At 52.9% G+C, this 19,799-nt stretch overlaps 1 protein-coding gene across 3 annotated transcripts; it reads right to left on the reverse strand.

Annotated features, from left to right (window-relative positions):
• Positions 1–1,178: 1,178 nt before the first annotated feature.
• On the reverse strand, positions 1,179–17,522 carry Npr1 (natriuretic peptide receptor 1). 3 transcript variants are annotated; one of them, XM_077803712.1, is made up of 22 exons: positions 16,378–17,522; positions 15,521–15,720; positions 15,024–15,137; positions 14,520–14,604; positions 14,079–14,170; positions 13,243–13,378; positions 12,960–13,044; positions 11,421–11,541; positions 10,960–11,034; positions 10,658–10,735; positions 10,138–10,242; positions 9,629–9,703; positions 9,353–9,509; positions 8,786–8,941; positions 8,399–8,567; positions 6,667–6,813; positions 6,458–6,581; positions 6,238–6,306; positions 5,834–6,008; positions 5,488–5,586; positions 1,913–2,004; positions 1,179–1,749 (listed from the first exon to the last, which is right to left on the reverse strand). In XM_077803712.1, the coding sequence occupies exons 1-22, from the start codon at positions 17,093–17,095 to the stop codon at positions 1,687–1,689; spliced, it is 3,135 nt and encodes a 1,044-aa protein (XP_077659838.1). In that variant the 5' UTR covers positions 17,096–17,522; the 3' UTR covers positions 1,179–1,686. The 3 variants fall into 3 exon arrangements, with proteins under 3 accessions (XP_077659838.1, XP_026268734.2, XP_077659837.1); XM_026412949.2 differs by having other exon boundaries at positions 9,629–9,700; positions 14,520–14,655; XM_077803711.1 differs by having other exon boundaries at positions 14,520–14,655.
• Positions 17,523–19,799: the final 2,277 nt, after the last annotated feature.

Consider the following 19,799-nt stretch of genomic DNA (forward strand, 5'->3'; position numbering starts at 1 on the left):
GGTAGGTGGACAATCCCCAAATCTCAGTGAGTTTAAAAGGGATCCATAGCCGTGCATGGGGGCACATACCTGTAATCCCAGCTACTTGGGAGGCTGAGGCAAGAGGATTGAAAGTTTGAGGCTGGCCTTAGCAATTTAGCAAGACCCTTCTCAAAACAAAATAAAAAGGACTGGGGATATAGCTCAATGGTACCCCTGGGTTCAATCCCCAGTACTGGAGGCAGGGGGGAAGGTTTAGGGGTAGAGCTCAGAGGTAGAGTGTCCCTGGGCTTGGTTTCCAGTACTACCCAAATCAGTCAATCAATAGGATCCATATGATACCACTTCTTGATTCCCAGGCCTAATTCAACCCATACTAATTATGTCATTCCTGCTGTATACCAGCCATTGGGTAATATAGCATTTCTCAAAGGGTACTCCACAGATCCTGGGAGTCCCCAAGACTGTTTCAGAGGATAGATGAGGTCAATGATTTTCCTAATGATACCAATACATTATTTGGCTTTGGATTGTGTTGACATTTGGGTCAACACAAAAGCAGTGAGGGTAAACCCGCTGATGCCTTCATAAATGAAGACAGTGGCTCCAAATTAGTCATTGCATCCTTCACTACCACGTACCAATAAAGGCCAGTTTCTCTTAAGAATGTCCTTCATAAAGTAGTAAAAAATTATTAACATATTGGGCTGGGGATGTGGCTCAAGCGGTAGCGCACTCGCCTGGCATGCGTGCAGCCCGGGTTCGATCCTCAGCACCACATACAAACAAAGACGTTGTGTCCGCCGAGAACTAAAAAATAAAATATTAAAATTCTCTCTCTCTCTCTCTTCCCTCTCTCACTCTCTCTTTAAAAAAAAATTATTAACATATAATGGGTTTATTACTGTTATCCTGAATGACTCAATCAATAAGCATTCATTTCACTTTCTTCGCTGTGGTTATTTTCATGTCTAATATGACCGATACCAATAAGTATAACCCACATAAACAAAGGTTCTGCACTTCTGCAAAATTCAAAGAGGGTTCCGTGGTCTCCTCAAAGCTGCAGGTGACTGCAGGCTTTTTCAGAATCTACATTCCCAGTTGGAGAAATAAGTCTTTTCGAAGCAGAAGGCAGAGAACATGGCTATGTTTTCTGGCAATGCTCTCTCCCTTAAGAAGAGACACTGTCACTGGAATAAAGATTTTAATGGTCTGTTCACAGGAGAACAAGGCGCACAGGACCACAGCCCCTCCCCATGGCCCTACTTCTCACCTGTGCATTGTGCCCACTGTTGGGTGGAGGGATGGGTGGTGGCTCTGGGTGGGATGGTATCTGTGGTCCCTGTGGCTCAGGGCCCACATCTGGACCTTCCACCCACTCCATTGACTAGAGTCCCTTTTCATATCCCCTGTGGTAATTTTAATAAAAGTCACAGTGTAGCAAGGCCGAGGGAGGCGGAGGGGACATGTGCCTGCAGCGGTGCCATTTTGTGTGAATGTGTGATTTGGTCGGTCCTGTGAGCTCTGGGTTCTTCCCTAGGCCAGTCGTCTCTCAGAGTCACACCCTGGGTCTCTACTGGGGTCTGGGGGTCTGAGCTGTTCCAACCACGGCTCTCTCCTCCTTCTGCAGTGGTGGGGCTGCTGCAGGGGTGGGAGAGGTGGAGGCCAGGCATCGAGGTATGGAAGGACAGCAAGGGGGGCCGGTCAGCCTCTGGTGATACTCCCCCGCTCCCCCAGGAGCCAGTAGGTCCGGACCTTGCCTTTGCCCTGGAGGGAAAAATAAAAAATAAAAGGTTGGGGTGGGGAGTGGCACAACTACTGCCCCCAATCAGATAGGAGGCCTAGAAATGGGAGTGGCGTTGGCTGCTGGAGAAGGGTACCCCCACTCCAGGACCCCAGGGACCGTGATGGCAGGGACTTCTTTCTCTACCTTCATTTCCACATCCCCTCGAAGCTCCAGCTCAAAACCATCAAACTCCTCCAGGACTGCCTTGGTCTCAGAAGACAGGTGGATCTTCAGCGCTGAGTAGGACAGGGGAAGGGAGATGGAGTGCCAGGGACGGAGCCGGCAGAGGAGACCAGGGACTGGGGTAGACAGATGCCCTCCTCCATCCGTTGACCCCAAAGCCTCTTAACTGAGAGAAGTCCCACCCTCTCTCTGCATGTGTGACTATACTGTGTGACTATATTGGCTCCTTTAGAATTCTAGAGCTGTGCTGTCTAATATGGTCGTCATAAATCAATATGTCATTATAAATAAAATCACTATAAATAAATATGTCATCATAAATAAAAATGTCTAAAATAACTGAAACGATATGCAGCTAAAGATTCAGTGCCTCACTGGGCTCAGTGGTGCACGCCTGTAATCACAGCCACTTGGGAGCCTGAAGCAGGAGGATCACAAGTTCAAGGACAGCCTCAGCAATTAAGTGAGACCCTGTCTCAAAATAAAAAATCCAAAGGTCTGGGGATGTAGCTCAGTGGTAAAACACCCCTGGGTTCAATCCCCAGTTCAAGAACAAAACCCAACCCAAGATTCTGTGCCTTGGTTGTATTAGACACACTTCAAGGGATCCACGGCCACATGTGACTAAAGTCTGCAATACTGGACAGTCAAACTTGCAGGACATTTTCATGACTGCAGAAAATAGTATTGGAGCCAGGAGTGGTAGCACATGGCTGCCTATAATCCCAGCAACTCAGGAGGCTGAGGCAGGAGGATCGAAAATTCAAGGCCAGCCTTGACTTTTTTATATACCAGGGATTGAACCCAGGGGTGCTGAATCACTGAGCCACCTCCCCAGTCCTATTTATGTTTTATTTTTTTAAATATATTTTTTAGTTGTCAACGGACCTTTATTTTATTGATTGATACATGGAGCTGAGAATCAAACCCAGTGCCTCACACATGCTAGACAAGTGCTCTGCCACTGAACCACAATCCTAGCCGTTATATTTTGAGACAGTGTCTCACTAATTTGTTAAGGGCCTTGCTCAATTGCTGAGGCTGGCCTCAAACTTGCAATCCTCCTGCCTCAGCTTCCTGAGCCACTGAGATTACAAGCGTGCTCTACCATGCCTGACTCCTCTGCCTTGACATCTTAGTGAGACCTAAATAAAAATTTAAAGAAATTAAAAGAGCTGGGGACATAGCTCCCTGGTAGATCATCCCTGAGTTTGATTCCCTGTACTGCACAAGAAAATACTATTGGAGATTGCAGTTATAGCTCAGTAGTAGAGTACTTGCCTGGCATGTGTGAGACACTGGGCTCAATCACCACATAAAACAAATAAATTAATTAAATAAAGGCATTAAAAAATACAATATCATTTAAAAAAAAATACTACTGGGCAGTACGGTTATAGAGTATCATTCAGATCCAGAGGGACAGTGTAGCATAGTGGTTAGAAGCTGTGGATCCTGCTCTGCCTCAGCATGAATCCCTTAGACATTTGCTTGGGTAATTAATATAAACTGTGTCTCATTTTCTAAATCTATGAGATGCTGATAGAGAATGCACCATCTCAAAGGGATGCATTCCTGTTGTGAGGATTAGAATTATTCATCTGGGTTGGATCCCCAGCCCCATAAATAAATAAACGAATAATTCAAACATAACGTGGCCCATAGGAAGCTTTACGGAAGTCTTTGCTATCGCTGTTACGTGACTCCATCCTCTCATTTTATGGCTGAGGAAATGAGACCCAGGGCAGAAGATCTGGCCCAGCTGCCGAGGAGATCAGAGATGGGCCCACCAGTCCCATACGCTTTCCCTGGCCACTGTCTGACCTCATGATACTTCTCCCCGGGTCGGCATCCTGTGGCCTCCCGTTATCAGCCATTTCTGAGAATGTGCTCCTTGAGGACCTCAGGGAGAAGCTCTCTCTTACCCCGGAGCCTCAAGCCCAGGGCCCAGGGAATATCTGCTGAACCAGACCCCACAGGGCTCCCAGGGCTGGACCCTTGGATGGGGTCCACATAGACTCCTCAGCTAAACTCTGGCCTGGCACAGGTATTTATGGCTCAATAAATATTTACTGACTTGAATTGTGTCAAATACAGAAGAAGCTGGATAGCAGAGAAACAGAAAGCAGGATGAAAGGAAAGGGTGGGAGCCAGCATTTATAGATACCTACTGTGTGCCAGGAGCTGTGCTAGGGTTGTTTGGTTTTTGATTTTTTTTTTTAACAGCCCTGAGATACAGATAAGCTGCTGAGACTCGAAAAAGCTGAGTGACATTCATGTGCTAGGCATTTGTACAGCTTCTCACATATTCCTTACGAGGTAGATTTTTTGTTTGTTTGTTTTTTGGTACCAGAAATTAAATCCAGGGGTGCTTAACCACTGAGCCACATCCCCAGCCCTATTTTATATTTCATTTAGAGACAGGGTCTCACTGAGTTGCTTAACACCTCGTTTTTGCTGAGGCTGGCTTTGAACTCACGATCCTCCTGCCTCAGCCTCCTGAGCCACTGGGATAACAGGTGTGTGCCACTTCGCCCCGCCTGAGGTAGATACTTTACCTTCATTTTACAGATCAGGAAAACCAGGACTCAGAGAGGGATAGCACATTGATACAGCTAGCTCTGGAACTGAGAGTCACGCCCTAGTTGTCTGCCTTTGCAATCATCTTCACCACACCAAAGATGGAGCAGAGGGCCTTAAAGGTGTGATTCCTGCTAGGCACTGTTGAACACTGACCCAGAAATACTTTTTTTGGTACTGGGGATTGAACCCAGAAGTGCTTTACCACTGAGCTACGTCCCCAGAACTTTTTATTTTTTATTTTGAGGCAGGGTTTTGCTAAGTGGCTTAGGCTGGCTTTGAATTTGCAAGTCCCCTGCCTCAGCCTTGCCCAGGGTGCACCACTATGCTGAGCTGGTCCTTGACTTTTATTATAGTCCAATCTTTTGACTTGTGATCATGTGAAAGCCACATACATTCAATTCTTTGAATTCTGATCTTCTCCTGGGCTATGTGCAGTACATGTCCTCCTGCCCTTGTGGGTGGCAGCAGCCCTGGGACACAGCTCAGGGTCTGCCTCATGACTCCAAAGGTGAACAGCCTGTGCTCCAGGGTACATTGTGCTGCTAGCATCTTTTGGATATTGCATTTTGTTTCCACCTCCCATCATGTCTACAAACACTCGCCTGTGTGTGAATATGAGATATTCAATACTTTATTACAACACAGGCTTTGTGTTAGGGGGTCTTGCTGGCTTTGGGCTAATGTAAGTGTTCTGAGAATGTTTACCGTGGGCTACGTAAGCCATGATATTCCCAGAGGTTAGGTGTGTTACTGTATTTTCAACGTAGGATATTTTCAACTTACAATGTAACCCCATCCTAAGAGGAGAGTCATCTGCATTATGAGAAGGGCATGTGGGAGAAGAAAGGACTAGAAGCCAGAACAGGGACTGCCTAAGTTAAGCTGCCACAGTGCGGCCGGCCATTCCTTTGGCTACCCGGCCCTCCTCCTCCCCTCTAGGAGGGCCACTATACCTTCCCCATTGGACTCCATTCTTGAGGCAGTGTTGACAGTGTCCCCAAAAAGACAGTAACGGGGCATCTTCAGCCCTACAACGCCAGCACACACAGGTCCTAGGAGGGACAAGGGAGGGAACAGAGTCCATCACACTAACGGGGGTGGGAAGGGAGTTAAGGGAGACTGGTAGGCGCCCCAGGAGAGGCTGGAGTTTGCCTCTGAGGGGAGGAGAGGGAGAGAGGGGGAGTGGGGACAGGGAGGGGGAGACCGAGATGGGGCCGAGGTGCTGGTCCCAGGGGCGTTCTCCTCGCGGAGCTCCACCTCCAGGAGACCCCCTCCCGTCCGTGCTCCTGGCCTCCGCACCTGTGTGGATGCCGATGCGCAAACGCAGCTGCTCCTGGGGCCGGTGGCGGATGCGGAAGGAGCGCACCGCGTCCAGCAGCGCCAGGGCCATGCGGGCCACCTCGCGCGCGTGGAGCCGCCCGTTCCGCACTGGGAGTCCCGACACCACCATGTAGGCGTCGCCTATGGTCTCCACCTGTGGGGCGCGAGACAAGGCCGGGCAGGAGGGCTGGAACTCCCTTCCGCGGGCCACCTGCCGGCCACACCCACGCGCACCCGCTCCCAGCCCTGCGCTCACCCCGCCCCTCTGCCTGTGGGTGGGTCCCCCCAGTCACTGCCAGTGTGCCCTGGACTTCTCTTTCATACGCCTGAACCTCACCGTTTATTGACCCTGTCCACCTCTGTCTGTCCCTTCCCATCCCTACCTTGTACACATCAAAGTTGTCTATAACTGCATCAAAGCAAGTGTACAGGTCATTGAGCAGGGTCACCACCTGGAAGGCACAAGAAGCCACGTGGGACTGGAAGGAAGGGTGCTTCCTGGGGTGGGGTGGGAGGAGGGAACTAGAAGGTAGACCTTGGGGACGGAGAAGTGACACCCAGCTGACCCACCTGGTCTGCCACCTGTGACTGCCCCTGGCTTACCTGCATGGGTGTGCTCTCTGCTGACAGGGCGGTGAAGCCCACGATGTCACTGAAGTAGATGGTCACGCTGTCAAAGGCCTCCGCCTGCACGGTCTCCCCGCGTTTCAGCTGCTCAGCCACTGAGCTGAGGGGTCAGGGCAGGAGTGTGAGGTGGGGGCAGGGGCAGGGGCTGAGTGGGGGGGGGCGGGTCTGAAGAGATGGGCACTCACTGAGGCAGAATCTGGTAGAGCAGGGCCTCTGCCTTGCGCTTCTCCTCCAGGTAGGCCTGCGTGCGCTCCTCCACAAGCTCCTCCAGGTTGTTGGCATACTGCTCCATGCGGGACAGCAGGTTGTCCAGGATGTTGCTGCTGTTCTCCCTGAGGGGCCGGGCAGCCGGGTGAGAGCCCTTCCCCAGGCCCTCCCCCTACCTAGGCTTACGGTCAGCCCACCTCCAGCTGCAGCAGGTCCCTGGTGAAGGTGAGAATTGGGGCACAGCAGGATAGGGGTGAGCAGGTGAGAAGGATGGGAGGAAAGTTCAATTCATCTCAGAGAACCCAGGGTCAAGTAGGAAGCTTTAGACATTTTGACAGCTTGTTTACCTTCATTGTTTACCTTCACGAGTGAGTTGGAAGGAGGTGGGGTGGTGGGCACGGTGGCACACACCTGTGACCCCAGCAACTTGGGAGTTTAACTAGTTCAAGGCCAGCCTTATTATTATTATTGTGGTGGTGGTACTGGGGATTGAACCTAGGGGTGCTCTACCACTGAGCTACATCCCCAGACCTTTTTATTAAGACATGGTCTCAAAGCAGGGTGCATGGCACATACCTATAATCCCAGTGGAGAGAGGAGGACTGAGTTCAAAGCCAGCCTCGGACACTTAGCAAGGCCCTAAGCAACTCAGTGAGACCCTGTCTCTAAATAAAATAAAGGGCAGGGGATGTGGCGATGTGGCTCAGTGGTTAAGCACCCCCTGGGATTCAATCTCCGTACCAAAAAACCAAACCAAACAAAAAAAAGACATGGTCTCCCAGGCTGGTCTTGAATTTAATGATCCTCTGCCTCAACTTCTTCAGTCACTGGGATTATAGGTGTGTGCTATGGACCCAGCCAGCCTGGGCAATTTAGTGAGACCAAGTCTTAAAATGAAAAGGGCTTGGGGCTGGGATTGTGGCTCAGTGATAGCATACTTGCCTAGCATGTGGGAGGCACTGGGTTTGACTCTCAGCACCACGTATAAATAAAAAAATAAAGTCTATCAACAACTAAAAGATAAAAACTAAAATTAAAAAAAAAATTAAAAGGGGCTGGGGTTGTGGCTCAGCGGTAGCACACTCATCTGGCATGTGTGAGGCACTGGGTTTGATTCTCAGCACCACATAAAAACAATTAATTAATTAATTAATTAATTAAAGGTATTATGTCCATCTACAATTTAAAAATATTTAAAAATAAATAAAGAAAATAAAAAGGGCTGGAGTTGTAGTTCAGTAGTAGATAGTGTGTCCCGGGGTTCAATCCCCAGTGCCAAAAAAAAAAAAAAAAAAGAGGTGGAGAGGGACAAGGATGAGCTAAGGACAAAGTGACAGGCACACAGGCAGCAGAGAGCTGTGTCTGGGAAAGGGAGACCAGTGGGCTGGGGCAGGAGCTCATGTGGAGGGCTGAGGACATGGGGAGCGGAGGAGAGGCCAAAGCTGTGTGGCCCATTTATTCTGCATACCACTGTGCCCAGTGTGGGAGAGTGGGCACGGCTTGGGGTGTTGCTGTAGGTGGAAGAAAGGGGTCTGAATGGTAGGGGGCTGAGGGGACAGCCAAGTTGTACAGAGGGCTGAGAGGCTGTGGTGGACTGGGGTGAGCCGTGCACAGCTGGAGCGGCTCCCTCTGTGGCTACAGACAGACTGAAGTGTGGGGTTTGTAGGTCTAGAGTGGGAAGGGAAGGCGGCCATGACTAACACCAGTGACCTGTTAAACTTGCGAAGTATCAGGCGGATCTGCTGAAAGGGTGGCCGCTCCTGTGGGTCCTCGGCCCAGCACCGCTGCATCAGCTGCCCCAGTTCCTCCAGGTGGCTCTGCAGAGCCAGGGAGGGCCGGAAGGGGGGCTGCTCTCCCCGGGTCACACGCTCAATGATCTCTGTATTGGGTGGGGGACAGGGGTTAGCCAGGGGCCCTGTGAGAGGCTGGGGCAGCCAGCTGGAGTTGGTTAGGGAAGCCTAGGACCCGCTGGGCTGGCATCAGTGGAACAAAGGGTGGTGGCTGGGCCCCATCTCAGAAGGAAGGGGTAGGGTTGCTTCCAAGGGTGCCTCTCCCTGGGGCTGGGGTTAGAGGTAGGGGACATTGTGGCTCTTTCACCTTTGGGACTGAGGTCTAAACCTTCCACGTGGAAGACCCCACTCCTCAGGGCAATCTCCTGGAGGATGATCCCAAAGCTGTACACGTCACCAGCCTGGGAGCCCCGGGAAGGGGGAGAAGCCATTCGCAGAAGCTCAGGAGCTGTCCATAATTTTTCTGTGGGTCAGACATTAGGAGTCACGTGGTGAAGGACCCCAAAGTGAAGGGATGAGGGACTTTATATTCTAGTGGGAAAAGAAAAACTAGCAATGAATATAAGCTTTCATGGCCAAAAAAAGCAGTAATAGAAATAAAGAAGAATATGCGATGATGCTGGGAAAGAGAGCTTCCGGTGGGGGAGGGGTGGGGGAAAGCCATGAACCAGCTTGTGGCTGGGACTGGTCTGGACAGAGCACACTGTGTTTAGAACCGGAAGAGCTCTGTCTTCCCCTTTTTGCTAATGAGAACTGAGTTTGGATTCGGTAGAGGAATGCCCAAGCCAGACAGATCCCAGGCCACGTCTCCCTACTAAGCTACTCTGGTGGTGCTTGTCGGGTAGGGGGGTTGAGGGTCAAGAGTTGGGCTCACTGGCATAAAGGATGTGTCCTTGCTCTGGCTCCGGGTCCCTGAAGCTCTCCAGCCCATAGTCGGTGATCTTAAGCACAAAGCGCCCATCTACCACACAGTTGGACGACTTGAGGTTCCCATGGGAGCAAATGGCCCCATTGTGTAGAAACAGCATTCCCTGGGAAATTTGGGGAGGCAGAGGTCTTGGGCATGAGGGGACCTACCACCAGGGCCAGGGGAGAAGCATACTCAGTCCTCACCCCAACCCCCAACCCCCAGCGGCCCCTCTGGGCTTACCTTGACGATGTCATTGGTGAGTGAGTACCGGAACATCCAGTCCAGGGTGATGCTCTCATTCTCCAGAATGTCCTGCTGGGGAGAGTCAGACCTGTACCCCACAGACCTCCATGGGGGTGGGGGGAGGAGGCAAAGGTCCCACTGACCACACTGGATTTACTCTAGCTGCATTTCCCCCATTCCCATTTTACAGACGGGGCCACTAAAGGCCAAAAAGAGGGAGGCTTGCTAGGCTCGTGTGGCCAGTCAGGGACAGAGCCAGGGCTAGAACCCAGATTTCTGGATTTTTTTTCCCCAGTGGTACCAGGGATTGAACCCAAGGGTGTTTCTACTACTAAGCCACATCCCCAGCCCTTTTCATTTTGAGACAGGGTCTTGCGAAGTTGCTGAGGCTGCCCTTGAGCTGGCAACCCTCCTGACTCAGCCTCACAAAGTAGCTGGGATTATAGGCATGCCCTGCCATGCCCAGCTTGGACCCCAGGTTCGCTAACACTCCCTTGTCCCCTCACCTGCAGGCTCCCTCGGGGACAGTACTCTGTGAGGATACAGATGTTGGGGGGGTCAGTGCAGGCACCCACAAACCTGGTCAGGTGTTCATTCTGTACATCCCGCATCTGCAGGTGAGAAGCAGCATCAGGAGCATCACAGAGGCCTCACTCCTCACCAGATGGCTCTCTGGCCTCAGGGACCCTCCCCCTTAACTCCCTATTCATTGTTTGCAAACATGTCCACTGGGCCCTTCTCCCCCACAATCTGCTTCCTACACCCTCTGCCTCCTGGCCTTTTATTCCCCAGGTTACCACATCAGGTCCCTCCAGGGTCTTCCTCCAGGGTATCTCCAGAGATCTCATCTCTCATCTCCTGATGGGTCCCCTCATCCCGTCCCCAGGATGCAAGGGCCCATCCCGGGTCCACAGACCCTAGCTTTCCTAGGACACTCTGAAAACCAACACCTCCCCAGACAGCTCAATTGGCCATCTCCCGGCAGGGGACTCTTCCCCAGGCCACCGCCTCACGCCCCCACATTACATGCTTCAGTTCAAACAGGACGTTTCTCGTCAGCTCAATGCGTTTACGATTCACATGTTTCACAGCCACCAGGTTGCCCTGAGAAAGGAATGGAGACTGTCACTGTGTGGAGCATGACCTGGTGCCCTGGCACCTCCACCTGCTCCCGACAGCTCACGCCGCCCTCCAAGACCCCCAGCTGCTCCCAATGGCACCCCACTCCCCTGAGGATCTCCAACTGCCCCTTGACAGCCCACCCGGGCACCCTCTGCCACAGAGCACACTTCCACAGCACCCAGGACCAGAAGTCTCCCCAGGCCCACCTTGTAGTACGCTGTCTTGGCAAACACCTGGAACTGGCCCTCGGTGGTGAGCAGGGAGCCGTAATTGGAGCCTCTCTGAAGGGTGAAGGACAGGGGGTCAGCCTAGAGGCCCGGATGCCACCGGGTGCTTGTGCTCTGGTCTTTCCTCCCCTTCCTTAGCTTTGTGTCACCCTCCTTGACGTTCCACATCATGAAGCCTCCCCTGGCTTACTGGTTTTATATTTGTGTCATCACATACACTGCCTCCTTTGATCTTTCCAAGAGCCCCTGGAGGGAGGCTCCAGAGAGGCAGTCACCACTGAGCCCGGTTCAGAGAGGGAATGGCCTTGCTCAAGGTCATGAAGCAAAGGAAGGCAGAGGTGGGCGTGGAGCCCTGTGTCTACCCGATGGCTCTTGGTACCCAGGCCCCCCTGGAGAACACCCGTGTTGCCCCCCAGCCCCTCAGACACCAGCATTCTCACCCCGCTCAAGGTCAGCCGGCTGCCTGCGCTCCGGAGGTGCCTCTCCAGGCTGCTGGGCTGCAGGTCCTCCCAGCGCACTCGCCACAGCTCCGAGGCCAGCTCCTTCTCCAGCTGCATCTTCCTGGGGCAGGAGACCTACGCCTGAGCTCATGATTGATCCCCCGACCCGGTCGGGAGTGGTCAGGAGTCCCTCCTCAGAGCCCCGAGGCCACTTCAAGTATTAAGAGGTGAATGAGGGAATTCTATCTCCCAGGCTGAGGGTCAGAGCCGGGTGAAATTCTACCTCAACTGGGGACATTGGGGTAGTCACAGTCAATGTCCTCTTGTGGAAATTGGCGGCCACTATATTTATTTCATTCACACACACACACACACACACACACATACACACACACACGGTATTAAATCCAGGGATGCTCTACCACTGAGCCACATCCGGATCCCTTTTCATTTTTTATCTTGAGACAGGGTCTCGATACATGGCCCCAGGTTGGCCTCAAATTTGTAGTCCTCCTGTCTGAGCCTTCTGAGTTGCTGGGATTACAGGCATGCACTCCCACACCTGCCTTTACTCTTAATTGTTATGAGAATAAAAAGAAATATTGTGTGTGGAAGTGCCTGACACGCCGTCTATGCTCAATCAGCATTGACTGTCCTCCCTCCCTCCTCTCCTGTATCCTGGATTTCCATTTCAGCCTCACTGGAAGGCAGGAGTGGGGCTCATTCATCTCTCTTATCCACTCGAGGTCCACCACTGGTCACAGCAGGGCTCATGAACAGGGCCCAGTCCCCAGGGCAAGGAAAACCAGTTTCACGCCAGCAGCCGCTCTGCTATGACATCACCTCTCAATCTATCTGCTCCTTCTTGTATCTCCTTGACCTTCTCTGGCCACTTCTATCCCTGTTGCCTCTTTCCTCTCACCCCATTCTCTGTTCTCTTCTCTGTGTCCTAAGGCTATTTATTTATTTATTGTGATACCGAGGATTAAACATAGGTTCTCACACAAGCTAGGTAGGTGCTCTACCACTGAACTACATTCCTAATCTTTTTTAAAAAATTAACTATTATTATTATTATTATTATTATGGTACCAGAAATTGAACCCAGGGGCACTTAACCACTAAGCCATATCCCCATCCCTTTTTATTTTTTTAATTTTGAGACAGGGCCTTGCTAAGCTGCTGAGGCTGGCTTTGAACTTGCCATCCTCCTTCCTCAGCCTCCCAAGTTGCTGGGATTACAGGCGTGTGCCACTGAGCCCAGCTTTTTTTTCCCCCTAAATCTTGGCACAGGGTCTCCCTAAATTGTTGAGGCTGACCTCAAACTTGTGATCCCCCTGCTTCAGTTTCCAGAGTCCCCGGGATTATAGTTATGAGCCACTGCACTGTGGCATTTTAAGGCTTTTCATTTCTTTTCTCCCTCTCTCCTTCCGCCTCCCCCCCCTGCTGTCCCTTCATCCCTCCCCTCCCCCCTCTCCCTACACCTCCCTCTCCAAGTCTCCCCCTGTCACCGCACCCCTGGGCCACCGCTGGGCTCACCTGTATACAAAGAAGGAGACAATCAGGATGCTAAGCAGGGCGAGGCTGCCTACCAAGGCCAGGAGCTCCAGGGTGGACAAGTGGTCTGCAGGAGAGAGTCAAGTGTGGCAAGTGATGGGAAGGGCCTTCCCTTCATCATGGTCAGCAGCGATGGATGAAGGGAAGCAAAAGGCCGGAGGAGGCTCTGAATCCAGAAAGGGGTGGGAGAGGAGCACCCACTTGATTCCCCTTGGGAGGAGGCAGTGTCTCCAGAACAGCAGCCCGCAGAGCAAAGGCCAGTCACCTTGGTGGCAGGATGGGTCCTCGTTGTCAAAGCCACATTTAGGGATGTCAGGAGGAGGGTACCCCAGAGGCCAGTATAGTTCGCACCCCGACACGGCCACCAGCTCTTGGGAAGTCCCATTGTAGTTCAGTACAACCTGAGGGAGAGCAGGAATGGTCAAGGGATGGCACGTGGCCTCCTGTCCAGTGACACAGTCCTGCTTCCCACCTCCTCATCAATACTTCCAGGGCCTGTATCTGGGCTGCCGAGTAGTCACCAAGCCCCTGTTGTGACTGCCTACAGAGCGACCTCATACTTGTTCCCCTGGAATTAAGGGGCAAACATTTGAAAATGACTCAAGGGCTTTATAAAGAAAGCTGCATATAGAACCCCACGCCTACACTCAAGGACTTTATAGCCTCCATTGAAGCACAGAATCTACAGGACAAGGTAGCTTCCATCTCAATCCACATTCCCAAGCCTCATCAGTGCAGTTCTCTTCCAGGAAGCCTTCCTGGATTTGATCCTTGGTGCCTCTGGCCTCAGTCCCTGCCAGACTCTCTACCGTGTTTACCGACTGAGCTGGGCCTAGGCATTCCTTTTGGCTCAGAGTCGACCTGACTGCTGGGAGGAGTCTTGCTTTCCTTAGGAACTCCCCAAGGAAAGGGCTGTACTCCCTCCTTAGACATGGGGTTCCCCATGCGAGTCCCTAGCATTCTGGTTGCTCCCCCAGAATGGAACTGGGCCTGTTTTGTCCAGGGCTTTCACAGATGTCCAGGCAGGGCTGCGGGGGAGGGCAGGAGGGTGCCATGTCATCCTGAGTAGACACACGGTCTTCTGAGTGTGTGCACACGTACCCTAAAGGCACCGGTCTCAGGGTCCATATCCCAGAGGGAGAAGTCAGTCTCACGATCTCCATTACTATCAATTTTCAGGTATCCTGTCACACCTGTGGGCAGGGGCAACATAGCTGTGTTGTGAGAAAATTCACGTTCAGGGAGGTCCCACTTCCATGTCTCCATCTCCTGATCCTCAAACATACATAGGCACAGAAGAAGAGCCAACAGGACCGCTGTGTTGGCAGCAGGAAAGACTGAGATGGGACACGTGGGAGGACTGGATGGATCTGGGGGATGAGGGAAGGAGAGCCTGAAAGAAGCTGTGGAGGTTCTTATAAAAGAAAGGGAAAGACTGGGAGTGGGCAAATGGCTACCTGAGTGGCAGGGCTACAAGCTGGGGCACATGGTGCTCACCCCCCTCCCCTAAAAAGCCCTTTCCAGTCGCTCCCAGGCCCTGACCTGGGAAGCTTCGGTTCCACATCCTCTGAGTGATGGTCTCCCCATTGGCGACAGTTCCCCCGTGTGCTAGCGTCTCTGTCGCTGCCTGGACATAGAGCAGAAGCCCATCATGGAAGGATGCAGGGATGAGGTTCTCCTGCAGGGACAGAGAGAAGTCAGCTGGGGGGAAAAGGGGAGGATGAAGGGTCCAGAGCAGGGTGCCATGGGGAGAGGACAGGAGGCACTGGGAGCCCAGACAGGATACATAAAATACACCCACAGCATGGGACTGGGCAGACAGGACAGGGTTGGTCAACCCCATTTTACTGATGAGGACCTGAGGTTGAGGGGTTGAACTTGTCACTGTCACCTCGATCATCCAGAGAGATAAGGAGTCAATGGGAAGGGAGGGAAGGGGAGACCCGGAAACACTGAGATGTGTGAAAGAACAGGATGGAGTCTGGAGGAGAGCCATGAAGCAAAGTCAGGAGGTGCGCACTAGGAGGTTCCAGGACCCCCTCCTACCAGGCCATCTTCCATGGTGAAGTTGAACTGCTCATGGGCCAAGACTTTGAGCTGCTTCAGGAATTCCAAGTACTCAGGATTATCCGGCTCTTTATATGTAATGATTTTGGCAGCCTGAGGAAGAGGTCAGAGAGCGAGCTAGGAGCTGATCCTTGTTCCCCCAGTACCCTGTGGCACCAGTTGTCAGGGAGCCAACCTCACAGGCCAGCCTCTCTGCTAAGGTCAAGGTCAAAGTAGACCCTATTTCCTGCATGAAGTGGTCCCTGCTCTTGAGCGAGGGACTGGAGTCTTCGCCCAGCGTGTGGAACTTCAATGTACTCCCTCTTGGAGCCCCATTGTCTTATCTTTTTAGCCTTCTGGCTCTGAAGTCCCTCATGAGCACCAAGAACACCGTTTTTTTTTTTTTTTTTCCTCCTTTCAGATACTTAGGGACACAGTATCCAGAAACCAAGTGTCAACAGCTCAGTCCCTCAGCATGGGCAAACCCTGGCACTCACCTGAAAGGCCAGGCGGGCACTGACATCCCGCCCGTCTCCTCTCTCCCAGGGCCTGCGGGGAGCAGGGCCCTGTGCCCCTGGTAGGCTGTGCCCGAAGACATCCAGGTGGAAGAAGACATAGTCTTCCCCACTGAGCCCAGCGTCCAGGGCCAGGAGCATGAGCGTTCTGAAGGCATCTGGGGAGCTGCAGATGTAGATGACTGGAAGGAAAGGAGGAGTCAGCCAGGGAAAGGGAAGGGTAGGGAAGCCGGCTCACGGGGAGAGGACGAGGGGACCTGGTGGCCGTTAAATGGCACTGGCTCAGTTTAGGCAGTGGCAGGAGAAAGTTGAAAAAGGGTGGGAGGAGGAGGTGTGGAGAGTGGAGAAGAAAGGAGCAGAGCTAGGCAGAGCAGGAAAGGAGAACCGAGGCGGGGGCAGGTGGGGCAGGAGGGGAGGAGGCAGAGAAGGGCCAGCTGTAGAGGGATGGGTGAGAGGGTGTGTGGGAGCCATGGGAGGAAAGGATGGAGGAGGGGAGAGGGCAGTAAGAAACAGAGGAAAACAGGAGGGAAAAAAGGGACAGGACCTACTAGGTAGAAGGAGAGCAGGCACTTTTCCCCTAGGGTAAACCCTGGGCAGTCAGGGAAATAGGGGGAGGTGATAGGGTAGGAACGTAAATGGGGAGGGGGGCGCAGGGAAAGAGAGGGAAGTAGAAACCCAGAAGTTGGGGCGCGGGGGAGGCTGAGACTGGAACGAAGAGCCTCGAGAAGAGAAAAGACTGGCCCAGAGCGGAAGGGAGAGGAAGGCCAGCGCCCTGCACGCTGTCAAAGGTCAAAGGCGTCTGGACGAGGTGGAGAAATGGGGGTGGGGGCCTCTCTCACCTCGGCCTTTGCGCCGAACGGTCCGCAGCAGCTTGGTGTAGTGGTCGTGGTCGCCCTCGGCGAACTCCAGGTGGTCCACTGTGATGTTGAGGCGGTCGCGGACCCGCATGTACAGCCCCTCCACCACGAAGAAGCAAGGCTGGTCGTCGCCGGGCCGGTAGGCGTAGAGCACCAGCGCCCGGCGCTCCCAGCCCAGCCGTCGATGCAGCGCCGCCACGAAGTCGCCCAGCTTGGCGTGGCTGGGTCCTGCGCGGGTGGTCAACGCGTACTCGTCTTTAGCCCCGAAGCCTAGCGCCGGGGCGCCAGCGGTCAGCAGGGGCACCCGCCAGTGCGCGGTGAAGCGCCCCACCGGAGCGGCCGCGTACACGCAGCCGGGGCCCAGGAATACGGCGGGGTTGTGCTCCCACTTGAGGTCCACTGCGGCCAGGGGCGCAGCCGTGTCGGAGCAGGCTCCCAGCGCATTCTCGCTGCTGCCTAGCACGGTGCGGACTGTCCAGCCTGGCAGCAAGTCGGGCTGCGCTTTCACCCGGGTCAGAGCCAGCTCCACCGCGGGCCCCACGCGCGCCCACGACCACGGGTACGAGGTGTTGGCCAGCGGCAACACCACGGCCACGGTCAGGTTGCCCGCGTGGCTGCCCTGGAGCAGCAGCAGCAGCAGCGGTACTAGGAGCAGAAGCCAGCGCTGGCCGGCGCCGGCCGGGCTCTGGCTCGCCAGCATGGCCTCAGTGGGTACCGCGGCGGGCAAGCGCTCCCACCATGGTCTCCTGGGCTCAGCGGCGGGTCCCGGGCATCAGGCGCGTCCCTGCGAGAAGGAGCAGAGCAAGTCGGGGCGCTGCCCGGTGAAGCTGCGATCGTGACAGGCGAGAGCGCCAGGGGCTGGGCGCGCCACCGGGGGTGCGCAGAGGGAGACTTGGAGCAGGTGGGAGCGAAAGAGACGGCCCGAGTGGGAGTGAGCGAGGTGTGTTAGGGAGGGAGAGACAGAAAGCGGGAGCAGGCGCTGGGGAGACGGGAGAGCGCGCGAGGGAGGGACGGGGAGTGTGCGTTCGAGGCGTGCGAGAGCGCCTGCCCCGGGAGCGTGCCAGAGGGGCGTCTGGCCGGCCCAAGTCTCCGGCTGTCCAGGGGGAACCGGCCAGGACCCGAGCCAAGCTCTGAACCCTCCCCCGCCCCCCCCCCGCCGTCTCCCCTCCCAGACTTGGTGACATTAGAGCCCGAAGAGCCAATCCTAGATCTCTAGCTCCTTCCTCCCAGCCTGAGGTCTGCGGCTCGCCCCCGCCCCGGGCTGGCGCCCTTTCCGCAAAGACCCTCTTTCCGCTGCTCTGCAGCCGGACGTCTTCCTCCTGGAGGGCAGCACCCGCCGACCGGCGCCCTCGCCGGGACAGGGAGGAGCTCGGGAGAGTCGGGTGTGGAGCGAGCCGGGGGCCGCCGGCTCCCCACCTAGTCCCGCCCTCCTACCTGCTTCCCCCCGGGGAAGAGGGAAACTAGTGTCGCCTCTGGATCTCGGCGGGGAAGGTGTGTTGGGACGTGGGTATTTGGGAATGGGGCCGGAGAGCGACAGGTTTCTGAAAAAAAGGCGCTGAAGACTGAGCCCGAGTCCGTTTTACCCAGTCCACCTAGGATTTCCCTTCCCGTCCCTCCGCACAGCCGTCCAGAACCTGCAGATTAGCAAAGAAGACGGACCCGGTGGGAGGGAGGCGTTAACTCTTCCGTTCCCAAAGGTAGTGGGAAGGTGGGAAGAGCAGGTGGTGGACTGGGGACTGGGCCGGGGGAGGGGCGAGGAGCGCCAACCTCAGGGCCACTTATACCATGTAGGTCTCTGTTGGGAGGATTGCTAAAAGGGGTCCGTGGTGGCAACGGAGGAAATGATGTTGGAAATGACCTCTGGAGGTGTAAATTGAAGAAGAGGGTTTGGGGGCACTTGACCGCTGGGCCCCCTGGCCCAGATGGCTGTGGAATCAGTCTGCCCTCTAATGTTCTTAAGGAGTCATTGACGGTATTGCTCTGCCAGCCTCTTCAGAACCTGGAACCTAATAAGCAGGACCTAAGATAAGCAATCTTCTGTTAAGCAAATAATACAATATACATTAACCACTGCAACCGAGGCATGAGTGAATTGCTAAAGGGCCTAGATAAGGGCTATTAATTCTGCCTGGATTGGGGCCAGGAAAATCTCCAAAGAGAAATAATTCAACAAGGGTAGAAGAATGAGAAAGGTATTTTGTGTAGAGAGAACACAGTGTTTTTTTTTTTTTATTTGTTCTTTTTAGACATACATAACAGTAGAGTGTATCTTAACCTAGTATACATACATGTAAAGTAAGTTATTCTAATTAGGATCCGATTCTTGTGGTTATACATGATGGGAAGTTACACCAGTTGTGTCAGATTCATTTTACTGTCTTTCCTATTCCTATCTCTTCTCCCTTATCTTCATTCCCTTTTATCTAATACAATGAACTTCTATTCTTCCCTCCTCTACCCTTGTTGTGTATTAGCATCCGCATATCAGAGAGAACATTTGGTCTGTGGTTTGTGGGGATTGGCTTATTTCACTCAGCTCGACAGTCTCCAGTTCCATCCATTTACCACCAAATGCCATAATTTCATTCTTCTCTCTGGCTGAGTAATGTTCTATTATGTATGTATACCACATTCTCTTTTTCCATTCATCTGTTTCAGGGCTCCTAGGTTGATTCCATAGTTTAGCTATTGTAAATTGAGCTGCTATAAACATTGATGTGGCTGCACCACTATGGTATACTGATTTTATTTCCTGAGGAGTGGAATAACTGTGTCAAATGGTGGTTACATTCCAAGTTTTCTGAGCAATCTCATTCTGCTTTTCAGAGTGGTTGCACCAGTTTGCAGTTCCACTAGCAATGTTGGGTGTACCTTTTCCCCCACATCCTCACCAACACTTATTGTTACTTGGATTCTTGTTAATTGCCATTCTGACTGGAGTGAGATGGAATCTTAGTATAGTTTTAATTTGCATTTCTCCAATTGCTAGAGATGCTGAATATTTTTTCATATATTTGTTGACCAATCATATTTCTTCTGTGAAGTGTCTAGTTCAGTTCCTTTGCTCATTTATTGATTGGCTTATTTGATTTTTTAAATATTTATTCTTTCTTTTTTCTTTTTTTAAGTTTTAGATGGACACAATACCTTTACTTATTTATTTATTTTTATGTGGTGCTGAGGATCAAACCCAGTGCCTTTCATGCAAGAGGAAGGCGCTCTGCCACTGAGTCACAATCCCAGCCCCTAAATATTTATTTTTTAGTTGTAGTTGGATACAATACATTTATTTTATTTACTTATTTTCATGTGGTGCTGAGGATTGAATCCAGGGCCTTGAACATGCCACAACCCCAGTCCCTTATTTTTTTTGTTTGTTCGTTTGTTTTGTTTTGTTTTGTTTT

This window comes from Urocitellus parryii, chromosome 11 (assembly GCF_045843805.1).
Source record: "Urocitellus parryii isolate mUroPar1 chromosome 11, mUroPar1.hap1, whole genome shotgun sequence".
Lineage (NCBI taxonomy): Eukaryota > Metazoa > Chordata > Mammalia > Rodentia > Sciuridae > Urocitellus > Urocitellus parryii.

What these genes read in the sequence shown, in the direction of transcription:
- Npr1 (XM_077803711.1), bottom strand. Translation starts at nt 17,095, where the DNA reads ATGCTGGCGAGCCAGAGCCCGGCCGGCGCCGGCCAGCGCTGGCTTCTG. An exon ending in CGTTCGGCGCAAAGGCCGAG is followed by an intron (nt 15,721 to 16,377) that starts GTGAGAGAGGCC and finishes CTTTCCTTCCAG; the next exon opens with TCATCTACATCTGCAGCTCC. An exon ending in AGGACACATCCTTTATGCCA is followed by an intron (nt 8,942 to 9,352) that starts GTGAGCCCAACT and finishes TCTGACCCACAG; the next exon opens with AAAAATTATGGACAGCTCCT.